The 15103-nt window shown below is 42.6% G+C and overlaps 4 protein-coding genes across 4 annotated transcripts; all 4 read left to right on the top strand.

The window, feature by feature from the left end:
• Positions 1 to 1066: 1066 nt before the first annotated feature.
• SERLADRAFT_386865 (uncharacterized protein) lies at positions 1067 to 2177 on the top strand (the record flags this gene model as incomplete). Its single annotated transcript, XM_007317324.1, has 2 exons — positions 1067 to 1441; positions 2063 to 2177. Coding segments are annotated over 2 exons (490 nt in total), but the record flags the coding sequence as incomplete, so codon positions are not given.
• A 587-nt stretch (positions 2178 to 2764) lies between these two features.
• SERLADRAFT_386897 (uncharacterized protein) lies at positions 2765 to 3559 on the top strand (the record flags this gene model as incomplete). The annotated part of the gene is made up of 4 exons (XM_007317325.1): positions 2765 to 2817; positions 2840 to 3067; positions 3459 to 3479; positions 3527 to 3559. Coding segments are annotated over 2 exons (173 nt in total), but the record flags the coding sequence as incomplete, so codon positions are not given.
• A 4486-nt stretch (positions 3560 to 8045) lies between these two features.
• SERLADRAFT_437020 (uncharacterized protein) lies at positions 8046 to 8723 on the top strand (the record flags this gene model as incomplete). Its single annotated transcript, XM_007317326.1, has 3 exons — positions 8046 to 8134; positions 8189 to 8429; positions 8517 to 8723. The coding sequence occupies 3 exons, from the start codon at positions 8046 to 8048 to the stop codon at positions 8721 to 8723; spliced, it is 537 nt and encodes a 178-aa protein (XP_007317388.1).
• Positions 8724 to 9653: 930 nt separating this feature from the next.
• SERLADRAFT_437021 (uncharacterized protein) lies at positions 9654 to 10823 on the top strand (the record flags this gene model as incomplete). Its single annotated transcript, XM_007317327.1, has 1 exon — positions 9654 to 10823. One exon carries the CDS (start codon positions 9654 to 9656, stop codon positions 10821 to 10823), a length of 1170 nt encoding a protein of 389 aa, XP_007317389.1.
• Between the last annotated feature and the right edge of the window lie 4280 nt (positions 10824 to 15103).

Consider the following 15103-nt stretch of genomic DNA (forward strand, 5'->3'; position numbering starts at 1 on the left):
ATTGTGTTATCGTAACAGGTGGCTTCAACGCTGAAGGCAGTGAGGACCTGATTGAAAGAAGGGTCTATGGCTGGGACAATGAAAGGAGTAGATACTCCCCCAATGTCCACAATGCCATGAGTAAGGTATTAAGAACAAAGCTTGAAGGAAGTGTCTAGCCACTTGCTGAAAGCAATCAGGGACAGGAACTAGAGTCCAATGTGAGTAACTAGAGAATAGGAAGCATTGGACTCTGCAGTACTGTCCGAAGTTTTGTAAACAAAGATAAACAAAGCAGCCACAAAGGCGAAATAATAGAGAACACAATCAATAGTGAATGATAGAAGAATAGATAGAGAAAGGAATGAAAATATATAGGTAGCACAAAGATGCAGAATCACCAAAACTAACATAAGGTGTTGGAGGGAACAAGTACAATGGGATTTGAAAGTGCCCCACACTGAAACGGCAAGAAGTCCCCCCATGAAATTAAAAATGGCCTCTTTGTCTGATAAAGAATCAGTGGATAAGTTGGAGAAACATTGAGTGATGTCTCTCCACTCAGAACAAAAATGTTCAGCATCATCAAGATCCTTCATGCAAAGTAAAGACATACAAGAGCACAGTTCAAATTGCAATGAGGAGTTGCTGCAATGGAAATGAGTAGCCAAAATATCTCAACAGTCACGAGCAGTGAGGTTGACGTTGTCTGGAAGGAGTTTGGAAACTGTAGGAGAGACTTTTGGAATATCAGGGATTTTGCAGCACAGTCACGCTGTTATGCATCAAAATTGATTGGTAGCATGGACAAGTGTCAATAACGAAGCAAATATTTGAAAAGACTCGCCTTTGCGCCGCACAGGCACAGTGCCACGTGGAATAGCAATTAATATTGCCTGTTTTGAACTTGTGGCTAATCAGCACCACCTCTATTAGGCAATCCAGTCACGCTCACCTTTGCTTTTCCATCCGGTACTTTCCGTGTTTCGGCATTTCGGCAAATTTTTGCGTTGCCACTGGCTACACATTGCATTGCGCCCTTGCTTTTGTTGTTTCCCTTACTCCCCTTCCTTTGCCTAGCCCCACCATGGGCCCCTTCCTCTCCTTTTTATTCTCACCCGACGGTCATTTCTGGATCCCCATTCTAGTCCACTTATTCGTCACCTCCACCCTCCTCCTCCTCATATTATTTGCACCCTCACCATTTCTGATGTCACCACTTCCTATCCGCTTCCATCGCCAATCCATTGACTACCACGTGCCACTGCTGATATCAGCAAAGCCCCGGCGGCCGGTCCAAATAGGGCAACAGGTCTATCTTCATGACATCAATCTGCCATCACATACTATCAAAACATCGGTCACTCGTCTTGCCTGGTTGGAGCGTGGGTGGGTAGTTTTTGAGCTGGAGAAGGTTCATCCCCTTGCGTCGCCCATGTTCATCGCTGTCCCATTCACTTGGGTACACTTATCTTTTGTCCATCGTCTTCGCTACAGCTACACCTACCACACGCTGCCTGGGACTCACTTGTTCCAAATTGGAACTACTCCTCTCCCTCCCTTGTTTGATCAGGTGGTCCAACACAACCAGTCCATTGGTAAGGCCATGGAACTGTCGGATTTGGATTAGGTGGTGGACCGGTGGCTCCAGTTTCTTTTTTTTCAGCAGAACATTCATTTACAGTGCGATTATTTTTGATTTTTGAATCATTTTTATGGACACATATTTTTTTAGAATGCCTGACTGACAATAAAGGAACTGTGTTGATACTGATAGTGTTTTTCCTTGCCCTTTTTTTACTGCATCTTCCCATGACATCATTATTTTCCTGCTCTCTTTTTGCTATTGGACTTTACTTTATGGCTGTACAAACCTGTAACATTACTCACAGCATTCATTGTTCTATCCCTTTCTTTCCCTTATTTTGATGATCTTATCCTGTAGCAACTACGCAGGATTCGTCAGCGTACATTCCTTCCTTCATGTTCTTTCTCATTCTTTTTGCGCAGCTATACTGTGCATAGCCTACCTTTCTTTTCACTATGTAAACCCCTGTATTTTACCTTGTAAAAACAACAAAAGAACTCAATTCCAGACTTCTTCTCTAAATCTCAAGTTCACTACTCTGCTACTTGTGATCCAGTGTGGTCACAATACTTCCCACTGCTACCACTGCTATCTGCTGTCATTGTCACTCGTCATTTTTGAAAGTCACTGTCATCCCTTTCGATTAGAGTCCTTCTGAGCACTACAGTTTGTGCGTCAGGAGCCTGCTATCACTGGGAACTTTGTCACCTCGTCATCTTTGTCGTTCTCAAACCTACCTTGTGCTACAATTAGCAAGGTAGTGCTCGTCTATACTCGCCACAAACCCCCCTATCTTTCTTTATTCCAACTATCCCTCCTCCTCAAAACCCACACCCATACATCTCTGGGTTTTACTTTGAAGGATCTTTATACGTACCACCCCACGAACAACCAAACCACTCCACTGTTCTAGGAGGCAAAGCCCATAAACAAGTTCCGTGGAATCTAGGAGGATTGTGTGTTAGTTTGTTTTGTGTGTGGTTTTCTAACAGCAGTTCTCACCATCGACACCGGTTTGTCCCTCCAGTCCCCGTCGCACCCAGACCAGACCAGTGTTACCCCGGAGCGCACTTACCACATCATCACCCGTTGACCTCCACCCATCCTGTCGGAGGAAAAATATATTCCCACCGTCCCAACCAGCCCAATCTCACAAGGGTTGAACCACTCCAGTCCCCGTTCCATTGGGTTGAACCCAAAACCACCATCTCCCCCATCATCTCCACCTCGACCAGTGCCAAACGCCCAAACCCATTGCCTGACAAACTGACAAGGAGCCCGACACAGCCGGCAAGAGGTGATACTCCAGATCCCCGCCGCCAGAACTCCATCAAAGCGGCAGTCTCGTATGTCCAAGGGAAAGAAAGACAGTCCGTCTGGCGCAATGCACAGGCCTGAAACTGGCTCTCCCTCTAACCCAATCAACGTAGACAACGACGCAGCCATGATTGATCAGTTGTATGCAGGAACGTATAACCTAGGAGATGACGATCCAACCACTTGTGAAACCCTTATCCCCTTAACCAAACTAACGGAGGGACGAAGGTTAAATCAAACAATTAGCGTTCAAGTAGACAATTAAGAATTAATCAACAACTGAGGAAAGTATGTACATGATGGTTCTCTATATATACATTTCTGAAGTTCAGCCATGAGGCGCTGACTGATCTTACATGCAGTAGCCATGAGGCGCTGACTGATGTTCTTTGTAATTGTTCTAGGCTCTTGTCACGTGATGGTCACGTGATCTGATGTAATCTACGTATTATGTTATCCGCGCTCATAGCAGCAGCTTAACATATCTTATCTGTCATGTGATCAGATTGTCAAAGAAAATGAAAAAAGAAACTAGCGCTTAAACTAGCGCTTCTGGTTCAAGTCGTGACACCACTCCCCAATCCAACACCTCATCTAATACCCAACAAAGATACCACAAAGGTGTTTGTAACAACGCTCTATACTGCGGTTGGAGCGATCATTGCACGTACTATTGCGAAGCCTACTATTGTCCCAACTGTGACCGTTGTGCACCGGGACATAGTTTCAATTGGTGTCCCATCTGCAGGGAAGACAAGGATAGGATCCTGATGGAAGGATTACATGGAGATGTCAGCTATGACGACAGTTACAATATGGACGGCAAAGGTACCAAATTTTGGTGAAACTCGGAGCAAGTAAGGGGGTAATGTTACGATCTCTATTGGACATTTCAGGACTACTCATTTCTTTTTACTCATTGGTTATACCATTGGACTGATGACTCATTTCCTTCACATACACTTCCATTCCTCTCGCATTCACAGTACCTATTATAGTACTTAGTCCTCAACAGACGGACCGGTGTCGATGATGAGAACTGTTGTTAGAAAACCACACACAAAAACAAACTAACAAACAATCCTCCCAGATTCCACGGAACTTGTTTATGGGCTTTGCCTCCTAGAACAGTGGAGTGGTCTGGTTGTTTGTGGGGTGGTATGTATGAAAGTCCTTCAAAGTAAAACCCAGAGAGGTATGGGTGTGGGTTTTGAGGAGGAGGGATAGTTGAATTTATAGAAGATGGGGGCTTTGTGACAAGTATAGACGAGCACTACCTTGCTAATTGTAGCACAAGGTAGGTTTGAGAATGACAAAGATGACGAGGTGACAAAGTTCCCAGTGATAGCAGGCTCCTGACGCACAAACTGTAGTGCTCAGAAGGACTCTAATCGAAAGGGATGACAGTGACTTTCAAAAATGACGAGTGACAATGACAGCAGATAGCAGTGGTAGCAGTGGGAAGTATTGTGACCACACTGGATCACAAGTAGCAGAGTAGTGAACTTGAGATTTAGAGAAGAAGTCTGGAATTGAGTTCTTTTGTTGTTTTTACAAGGTAAAATACAGGGGTTTACATAGTGAAAAGAAAGGTAGGCTATGCACAGTATAGCTGCGCAAAAAGAATGAGAAAGAACATGAAGGAAGGAATGTACGCTGACGAATCCTGCGTAGTTGCTACAGGATAAGATCATCAAAATAAGGGAAAGAAAGGGATAGAACAATGAATGCTGTGAGTAATGTTACAGGTTTGTACAGCCATAAAGTAAAGTCCAATAGCAAAAAGAGAGCAGGAAAATAATGATGTCATGGGAAGATGCAGTAAAAAAAGGGCAAGGAAAAACACTATCAGTATCAACACAGTTCCTTTATTGTCAGTCAGGCATTCTAAAAAAATATGTGTCCATAAAAATGATTCAAAAATCAAAAATAATCGCACTGTAAATGAATGTTCTGCTGAAAAAAAAGAAACTGGAGCCACCGGTCCACCACCTAATCCAAATCCGACAGTTCCATGGCCTTACCAATGGACTGGTTGTGTTGGACCACCTGATCAAACAAGGGAGGGAGAGGAGTAGTTCCAATTTGGAACAAGTGAGTCCCAGGCAGCGTGTGGTAGGTGTAGCTGTAGCGAAGACGATGGACAAAAGATAAGTGTACCCAAGTGAATGGGACAGCGATGAACATGGGCGACGCAAGGGGATGAACCTTCTCCAGCTCAAAAACTACCCACCCACGCTCCAACCAGGCAAGACGAGTGACCGATGTTTTGATAGTATGTGATGGCAGATTGATGTCATGAAGATAGACCTGTTGCCCTATTTGGACCGGCCGCCGGGGCTTTGCTGATATCAGCAGTGGCACGTGGTAGTCAATGGATTGGCGATGGAAGCGGATAGGAAGTGGTGACATCAGAAATGGTGAGGGTGCAAATAATATGAGGAGGAGGAGGGTGGAGGTGACGAATAAGTGGACTAGAATGGGGATCCAGAAATGACCGTCGGGTGAGAATAAAAAGGAGAGGAAGGGGCCCATGGTGGGGCTAGGCAAAGGAAGGGGAGTAAGGGAAACAACAAAAGCAAGGGCGCAATGCAATGTGTAGCCAGTGGCAACGCAAAAATTTGCCGAAATGCCGAAATGCGGAAAGTACCGGATGGAAAAGCAAAGGTGAGCGTGACTGGATTGCCTAATAGAGGTGGTGCTGATCAGCCACAAGTTTGAAACAGGCAATATTAATTACTATTCCACGTGGCACTGTGCCTGTGTGGCGCAAAGGCGAGTCTTTTCAAATATTCACTTCGTTATTGACACCTGTCCATGCTACCAATCAGTTTTGGTGCATGACAACGAGAACAAAAAAGAAAGTGCCGCCGCATGGCACAGAGCATGAACTATAGTAAAAAGGTTAAAGCAAAGAATGAAAATTAAAGGAAAGGTCCAAAAATTGTGTTATTGTAACAATAGCGCAAATAGTCCTACTTACTGTCACTTTCAATCATTTCCTGAGTACGTGCTGTCACTCTCTTGTTTTGTGTGACATCTTCTGTGTCTTGTATCTTATGCTTGTCCACTATTACAAGCCAGCATATGTTACATGCAATTTTTGCACACTTGCCATCCTCGTAGCATTCTACATTATACAAACCTCATTACACAAACCTCAGTCTCTCAATTATAAGACTGAGAAAAACTCTCTATTAGTCTTCTCATAGCCTCACAGGTTATAAGCTCTGCCAGCTCACTCAAAATGTTTTTTACAGCCTCGATATTCACTGTACCCACACTGGCCAAGGATGGCTCCAATTGGGTTACATACAAGTCTCATATAGCTGTGGTTATTGCCTGAGGTCTAATCAGACACTTGTCTGGAACTGCACAAAAGCCAGATCCTCTTGAATATACCAGGGATTCTAATAGCATAGCTACAAAAACTGATGGCACTACCCTTAAAGAAGAAGACATAGAAACCTATGAAACTAAGATTGATGAATACACTCAGAAAGAATGTCTCATCATCCAGCAATTATTTTCTACTGTTCACAACAAAACTCTTATCCAAGTCCAGGACAAGAGTTCAGCAGCTATATGGTTTATCATTTGCCACATACATGAAGGCAAAATGGAGATGATGCAGATTAACATCAGGCGCTACTTACAAAATATGAAATGCACTGAATCTACAAATGTCTGAAGTTATATAGGAGACATACTAAGCTCTGAGAGCAATTAGCAGGCATGGGAGCAACAGTCAAGAGAAGGACTTCTTTGCTATGATGCTATCTTCCCTCCCACATTCTTATTGTCCACTACTCTCATCAATCCTAGCCGCTACTTGCATATCCAAAAAACCAGCTTTTAACAATGGATATAATTGCTCATGTAACCGAAGAAGCAGACACTTGAGCAATCTCTGCTCAAGCCAAGTCCAAAACAGCCATGATGGCCAAATCCAGTTAGAAAGATTGTAAGGCCAAAAGAAACAAACAATACAAATGCATCAATCCTAAATGTCCTGTCAAAGTTGGTCACACAATGATTGAAAGGTGCTTTGCATCTGGTGGAGGCCAAGAAGGTCAAGGCCCCAAAAACAAGGCCAATCCTAGGGACAATCAAGTAAATCCTCCTCAGACGGCACAGGGAGCAGATACTGCAGCCGCTGCAAATATAGCTACAATTGTTCCCAAACATGAGGACAACAAGATATATGCATTTGCTGTCAGCTTGCAGGTTACAACTCCGGCAAACAAAGCTGAAACTCATATAAGTGATTATGAAGCCATCATTGACTGCGGTGCAACAGGCCACTTCTGCTCCAATCACCACAGATTCCAATCATATACGCCAATCAATCCTATACCTATTAATGCTGCAAATGGCAATATAATGTACGCCCGTGGCAAGGGTGACATCACTGTTAATCTACCAAATGGAAACCAGTGCTCTCATGTCATATTAAAAAACACGCTACACTGCCCTACAATGGCCTTGACACTCATATCTGCTAGTCACATGGACAAGGCAGGATATACTATTCATATAGGCAGAGGCATATGCAAGATACGCTTGCCCCCACCTGGCTGCCGGATGATAGCTCAAATTCCAGAAACAAAGAGCCTATATCACATATCAAATGTCTATAAAAATTACAAAAAGGAGCATACCTTGCCAGCACAGTGACCATTAATGATCTGCACCGGCGAATGGGCCATATAGCCTATAAATCACTCAAGCACCTCGTTGATTCAAATCTAGCTGAAGGAATTGTCCTGGATAGTTCCAAGGCCATATCTTTCTGTGAGACATGTGTCCAAGCAAAGGCCACAAGGAAACCTTTCCCAAAAACTAGCCACACTCGAGCTAAACATTATGCAGAAAGAATCCATTCGGATCTCTGGGGTCTGGCTATTGTTCAAGACTTGAAAGGAAGATGTATAAAAACTTTGAAGCCTGGCTCAATATGTAAAAGGATCACAGTAAAATAAAGATCCTGAGGTCTGATTACAGAGGCGAATACACAAGCCTCAATTTTGATGCGCGCCTGCAAAAACAAGGCACTGTCAGGGAATTAACAATCCATGACTTACCCCAGCAGAACAGCGTATCAGAACACCTCAACTGCACACTCATTGAATGTGCTTGTGCAATGTTATTTGGTGCAAACATGCCTAAATCTCCGTGGAGTGAAGCTATTAGGCCTGCTGTCTGGATCAAAAACCAAGCCCCTACCAAGGCATTACAAGGCAAAACACTGTACAGAATAGTTCACGGCCGCATACCAAATTTATCTGATATTCATGAATTTAGATGCACAGCATATATCAAAACCGTTGACACAGGCAAATTAGACCCACATGCAAAGGCTGGTAAATGGATTGGATTTGATGATGAGTCAAAAGGGCACAGAATACACTGGCCAGAACTACGCACCATAAGTGTCAAATACAACATCATTTTTAATCCACAGGAGCGTCTTATCCCATCCCAAAATGCCAAAAACAACAATGGCCGTATATTTGAAGAATTAACAACTGACTCTACAAACAAAGTGATTGGATTAGCAACTCTTGAAAATGAAACCATTGACAACTTACCAGCAGCCATTCACTTATACTGGCCTCCAATCAACCCATAGCCTCATCCAATCCAACCAAATGGCATCCATCACAATCCTGTTGCCCAGCCACCTCTAAACGACCTTCAGCCTCCTTATCCAGCTGTCCTTGACCCTCCTCAACCTCTAGAACCCGATCCTGCACCTGGAGAACAACCGGGAAGAGGAGAACCAAAGCCTGCGGGCTTCTACAAGGTGTCACGACTTGAACCACAAGCGCTAATTTGAGCGCTAGTTTCTTTTTGATATCTGATCACATGACAGATAAGATATGTTAAGCTGCTGCTATAAGCGCGGATGACATAATACGTAGATTACATCAGATCACGTGACCATCACATGACAAGAGCCTAGAACGATTACAAAGAACATCAGTCAGCGCCTCATGGCTACTGCATGTAAGATCAGTCAGCGCCTCATGGCTGAACTTCAGAAACGTATATATAGAGAACCATCATGTACATACTTTCCTCAGTTGTCGATTAATTCTCAATCGCTACTTGAAACGCTACTTGTTTGATTTTGATCCTTCGTCCCTCCGTTAGTTTGGTTAAGGGGACAAGGGTTTTACACAATCAACAACTCCTACAAGTACCGTTTATGAATATAACAGCAGCTATCCTAACCACTATCGTCGTCACCATCATCATCATTTTCATTATCCTAAACCTATCCAGACGCACCACCCACACCACCACCACTCTCCCACTTCACAACATTCCTACTTGCCCCGACACTATCCTATCTTTCTTTCCCGCCAACATCTCCCCCTCCTCATCCCAAGATTTGTTTGTCACTATCCCCCTGTAAATACATTTTTATATCATCATAATCTCTTTGGTGTGGAACCAAAGGGATTTTCTCGGCTTTACCTAGTTTCATTTTCAATTTCCTCTGACCAGGCCGCGCACTTGCGTCCGCCAGTCGGGAGAAGGACTGAAAGCCTAATAAGCTGGTCACTTTGGGACAACCGTTCGGACCCCAAATTATTACTATACTTTTTACATAAAATTCGTAAAATACAAAAAATAGTTACCATATATACACAGTCAGTAGTGGGCTGAAGAGGACCACTTTGACTCAAAGAGAAAAAGATAGACTACTAGGATCTTAGAAAGCGGTGTATCGATCCAGCTTATCACTGGTGAACTCCTTTCTATGCTTAGTAGAGACTTTTACATTTGGATCGGAGAACAACATATATACTCCAAAGATTATGTATACAGAGGGCAATTCCCTCTACCAGAAATAGTACCCATCAGAATCCCATCTCCAATAATCAAATCCGAAACTCCCCCTCCTCCCCAACTTACATTTGATGTCAAACCTAGAATATTGAGATCTGCCCGAGCCATCCAACAGCACGGACAGCGCATTTACCAGGGAAATGATGGACTCATTACCCAGAATAGACACTCCCCCCTGAAAGAAGCGCAATTGGAAGCATTTGTAAAACAAGAAGTAGAAAAAGCAGTAAAACAGACACAAATGCACTACCAATCGCAGCTAGACGAGGCGCTCGAAGAAGTGAACGTCTTGCAAAGAAAGCTAGAGAAGCAGACACCGCCACCTCCAGAAAAGGTGGAGAGAAGTAGAACGGCATTGGAGAAACCCGAGAACTTCTCCGGAGATAAGAAAAAGTATAGGGCCTTTAGAGAGTCCTTATTACTACACTTCGAAGATGATGCCATATACTTTAAAGATGACAGGAAAAAGATAAGCTTTGTGCTATCTTTTATGAAAGAAGGAGAAGCCGTGGCCTTTTGGACCGATTGGCTAGAAAACCGAGTCGACGCCCAACAGTTAGGGCTCGATATTACAAACACATATGGAAGTTGGCCGTACTTTGCAGACAAAATGGAAGAAAGGTTCAAAGACAACTTTGAAAAAGAAACAGCCAAGAACAAAATATTGACCCTAAGACAGGGCAATGAAACCGCCCAAGCCTTCTTTGAAAGGTTTGAGGAAAAGAAACGATGGGCGGGATATACGAATAGGATAAATGAAGAGTTCCTGATATCCCTACTCCGAAGGAATATGAACAAACCGCTAGTAGACAGGGTGATCTACGGCGGGCACATTCCCAGAGATTACCAGGAATGGAAAAGGGAACTAATCAGGATAGACTATATTTGGAGAGAGAGAGAAAGAGAAAAGAAAGGCTCCGAAATTGGGAAGAAACCCTATTCGGAACAAAAGAAGGAAGGAGAAAAGAAGAAAGACGGAACCGGGTATACCTATACCGGTAACGGAGAAAGAATGGAGGTAGATAAAGCAAAGTTCCGCACCGAGGGACACTTCAGTCACCCCCAAAACATAAGCATTTAGCTTCAACTATCTGTGTAAATGTATAAAGCTAAGAGCTTGTTTTTCCTGGTATCATCCCAAGTGCTCCAGCAAGGATGGGATCATCCCAGAAGCGGAATAATACCACTCTTCTGGGATTTTCCCATGGTATCAGACCATGTACCATAGTGGGATTATCCCTCAGATGGGATAATCCCAATAACCTGTCACATGTCACATGGTATCAGGGGGATTGGTGCTAATACTAACATGTGAGAATGCTGGGCCAACTAGTGAAGATATTTCCAGTCTTTTCCACCTGAATAATGGTACTTTAGCCCAATATAATCAAGACTATTTTGAAATATATGAGTTACAAGTTCCTCATTGTAGCTTACTGCAAATTTGGGGAGAAGCATTCCCTTTTTTTTAAATGTGGAACATTATCAATTTCTAGATATAATCAATTGCAGGAATCATACACTAGAAAGATGCTGTTGTCCTTGCTGATAGATGTGATATGTGAGTTCTGCTTTTTTGCAAGGTTTATTATACCCTTAACTGAAGTAAAAACTAGGAAACACAACACAAATGCTGTGACAACAAAGTAATCTGCAGAAGGACATCGAATATTAGATTTACACTAGATCTGGCATATTCTGTGAGGAAAATCCTGACCTTGTAGAAAGTAAAACATAGTAAAAAGAAATATAAAGTCATGTTCTTGCAAAAACATGAATTTACCACTTTTGTGGCACTACCAAGGTATTTGATACCTTATATTGTACATTCTCTGAGAGTGGTTCCTGGGGGCTGCTGGCTGAAGGTCTATGGGGAGAGGGGGATGCTTGCTATGTACAGTATAATACACAAGATCTCCATTTTGATACTCCTACACTAGATGACTTGAGTGTGAGGATTAATTAGGCACTGCTTAGGTATTTAATACCTTGAGTTGTGCCATTTCTGGGAGCTACCAGCTGAAGGTCTAAGGGGTGACTGGTGCCTATATGCTGACTGTGTATAGTGCTGTAAAGGTATTCTTTTTTGAGATTCTTGAGAAATTGAAATGAATCCGGAAAATATTTTTTCATGCCAAGTAAGGTTTCTGCCAACATTCTCTGTCTCTCATATGATAGTGATGCTGTCTCACACCACTCTTTTTGGATTATCATTTTTATGGCAATATGTAGAACTCAGGTAATTTCCTTCAAAACTGATTCTGACCATTGACATTGCCCAACTTTTGATTTTTTTTACTGAGGATCATCCCACACTGATCTGGACAAATCCCTGAAATAGGGTGTGATCATCCCAGTTAAATCTGTACATGTCCCCACGTAACATGGGGTTACCCACTTCTCACATGGACAAATACCAGAAGGGGGTGGGATCATCCCAGTTCAATATGGACAAATACCATAAAGGGATGGGATGATCCCAGCTCAATGTGGACAAATACCACAAGAGGATGGGATAATCCCAAGCCAATCTGGGATGATCCCAAACCAATCTGGGAAAATCCCAGTTAAGCATGGACAAATACCAAATGATATGGGATGATCCCAGTTAAGCATGGACAAATACCAAAAGAGGATGGGATGATCCCAATTGAATCTGGGAAAATCCCAGCAAGAGATGGGATGATACCAGTTTAACATGGACAAATACCAAAAGAGGATGGGATGATCCCAATTGAATCTGGGAAAATCCCAGTAAGAGATGGGATGATCCCAGTTGAACATGGACAAATACCAAAATAGGATGGGATGATCCCAATTGAATCTGGGAAAATCCCAGCTTAACATGGACAAATACCAAAGAGGATGGGATGATCCCAATCCACTCTGGGAAAATCCCAGCCAGAGATGGGATGATCCCAGCTCAACATGGACAAATACCAAAAGAGGATGGGATGATCCCAAACCAATCTGGGAAAATCCCACCAAAGGATGGGATGATCCCAGTTAAGCATGGACAAATACTAAATAAGATGGGATGATCCCAGCTCAACATGGACTAATACCAAAAGAGGATGGGATGATCCCAAACCAATCTGGGAAAATCCCAACAAGAGATAGGATGATCCCAGTTAAACATGGACAAATACCAAATGAGTTGGGACAATCCCAGCTCAACATGGACAGATACCAAAAGAGGATGGGATGATCCCAATCTACTCTGGGAAAATCCCAGCCAGAGATGGGATGATCCCAGCTCAACATGGACAAATACCAAAAGAGGATGGGATGATCCCAAACCAATCTGGGAAAATCCCAACAAGAGATAGGATGATCCCAGTTAAACATGGACAAATACCAAATGAGTTGGGACAATCCCAGCTCAACATGGACAGATACCAAAAGAGGATGGGATGATCCCAATCTACTCTGGGAAAATCCCAGCCAGAGATGGGATGATCCCAGCTCAACATGGACAAATACCAAAAGAGGATGGGATGATCCCAAATCAATCTGGGAAAATCTCAGTTCAACATGGACAAATACCAAGGGGGGATAGGGTCATCTCAAACCAATCTGGGAAAATCCCAGCAAAAAAGGGGATGATCCCAGTTAAATGTGGACAAATACCAAATGGGATGGGATCATCACAATTTGATATGGACCAATGCCTGAAGGGTAAAGCATCATCCCAAACCAGCCAAGGAAAGTCTTGGAAAGAGATGGGATCATTCCAGTTCAATCTGATCTAGAAAAATCTCCAAATTACATAGGATCATCTCACTACATCACAGACAAATCCAAGCAGGGGACAAGTGTTACGATAACACAATTTCCGGACATCTCCTTTCCTTTTATTCTCCGCTTTAACTTTAAGTGCCACGCGGCATTTCCCTTTCTCGCGCCGCGTTGCCTTTCTTTTACTTTTAGAACTTAACTCTCTCACGCAGTGGAGCTGGCCATACGGGCTAGACCCTATGACATCATCAGCCACTGCCTTCATCAACTGTATAGTACACATGTACAAACAAACCTGTAGTAGTATATATACCCCAATAGATCCAGGAGACTCCTCAGCGAGTCCTCCTGTTGTATACCAACTAACTCACTGCAGCCCAAGGGGTACCCACTCCCCATCTCTCACTACCTTTATAGTGTGCTCCTGTGTGCGCCAGAGTAACTAACTCTTGGTTGTTACAACAAGATCACCCTGAGTCAGAATAGGACAGGGAGATCCCACAACAGGAACAGAATTATCGAATAGCATGCTTAGGCTGCTGGTGACTCAGTATGACAGGGGAAAATACTCCTGAAATGCACTAAGGTTATTCTGTAACATATAATCATAGGTAAGTTCCCAGCAGCTTAAAATATTATTGTCCTTTTCCAGCAGTTTCCATTTTTTACATGTTGCAGTATTTTGTTTGTAAACCAACTATTATGTTATGGTAGGACCTGGATGAACCTAAGGTTGAACTGGGACAGTGATTCAGAGTAGCCCTCACGTAGGTTCATCCCAAGTCACATGAAATTGCATAAGCATGCAGAGCACACCTTTCAGCCATTTTTGTTTTCACAAAAATTTATAATCAATTGTATGCGTGGGGACATATAGTGGATAAAATGGGTGTTGGCTTGTGGATGCTGGGCTGCCACAAAGAGCCAGCAATTTGTCTCATGCAAGACATGTTCTGCCTTTGACAATGATGCAGCAGAGGGAAGGATAATGAATATGTAGTACTTACTCGGACTGGTATCTTTGTGCATTTTTCAGTTCAGGCACTTGGATAAAGCTGCACAATTCAAAAAAATATCATATCTTTTGGATCAGCACATTAAATGGATTTGTGACATATCTTTGCCTGGTTGCAAGAGTGTTACATTATTTAAAGTTGGATGAGCCTGAATGAGAGGTATTGTAATCCTGCAGATGTATATGCTTGGTATTGTCAAACATCTTGTATTCCTTTGACTATAAGCCATTTTAAGTAACATTGATAGAAATCCAGGGTAGATAAATCTACTTTGTGATATGCAGTAAATTATATGATAAGTAGGAATGACAAAGTTATATAGTCAGTTAAGGAAAAGAGATATGGTTGAATTATCTCCTAATCAACTGAATTAAATCAGGTTAATTTGTAAATGGTTATATGTCACAATTAGTTACACTAACCTTTGGTCAAAGTCTCCTCCATCAATCTATAGTATATGATATTACACTAGAAGCTGGACAAATTAAGGTTCAATTGAGAGTAAACACCATTTGAAATTTGTATATATGTTATAAATGATGAAAGCAGGTAGTATTGTATTCTGCTTCATGGCTATTAGTACTATTGATAATGTATTGATGTTGGC

Source organism: Serpula lacrymans (genome assembly GCF_000218685.1).
Source record: "Serpula lacrymans var. lacrymans S7.9 unplaced genomic scaffold SERLAscaffold_6, whole genome shotgun sequence".
NCBI lineage: Eukaryota > Fungi > Basidiomycota > Agaricomycetes > Boletales > Serpulaceae > Serpula > Serpula lacrymans.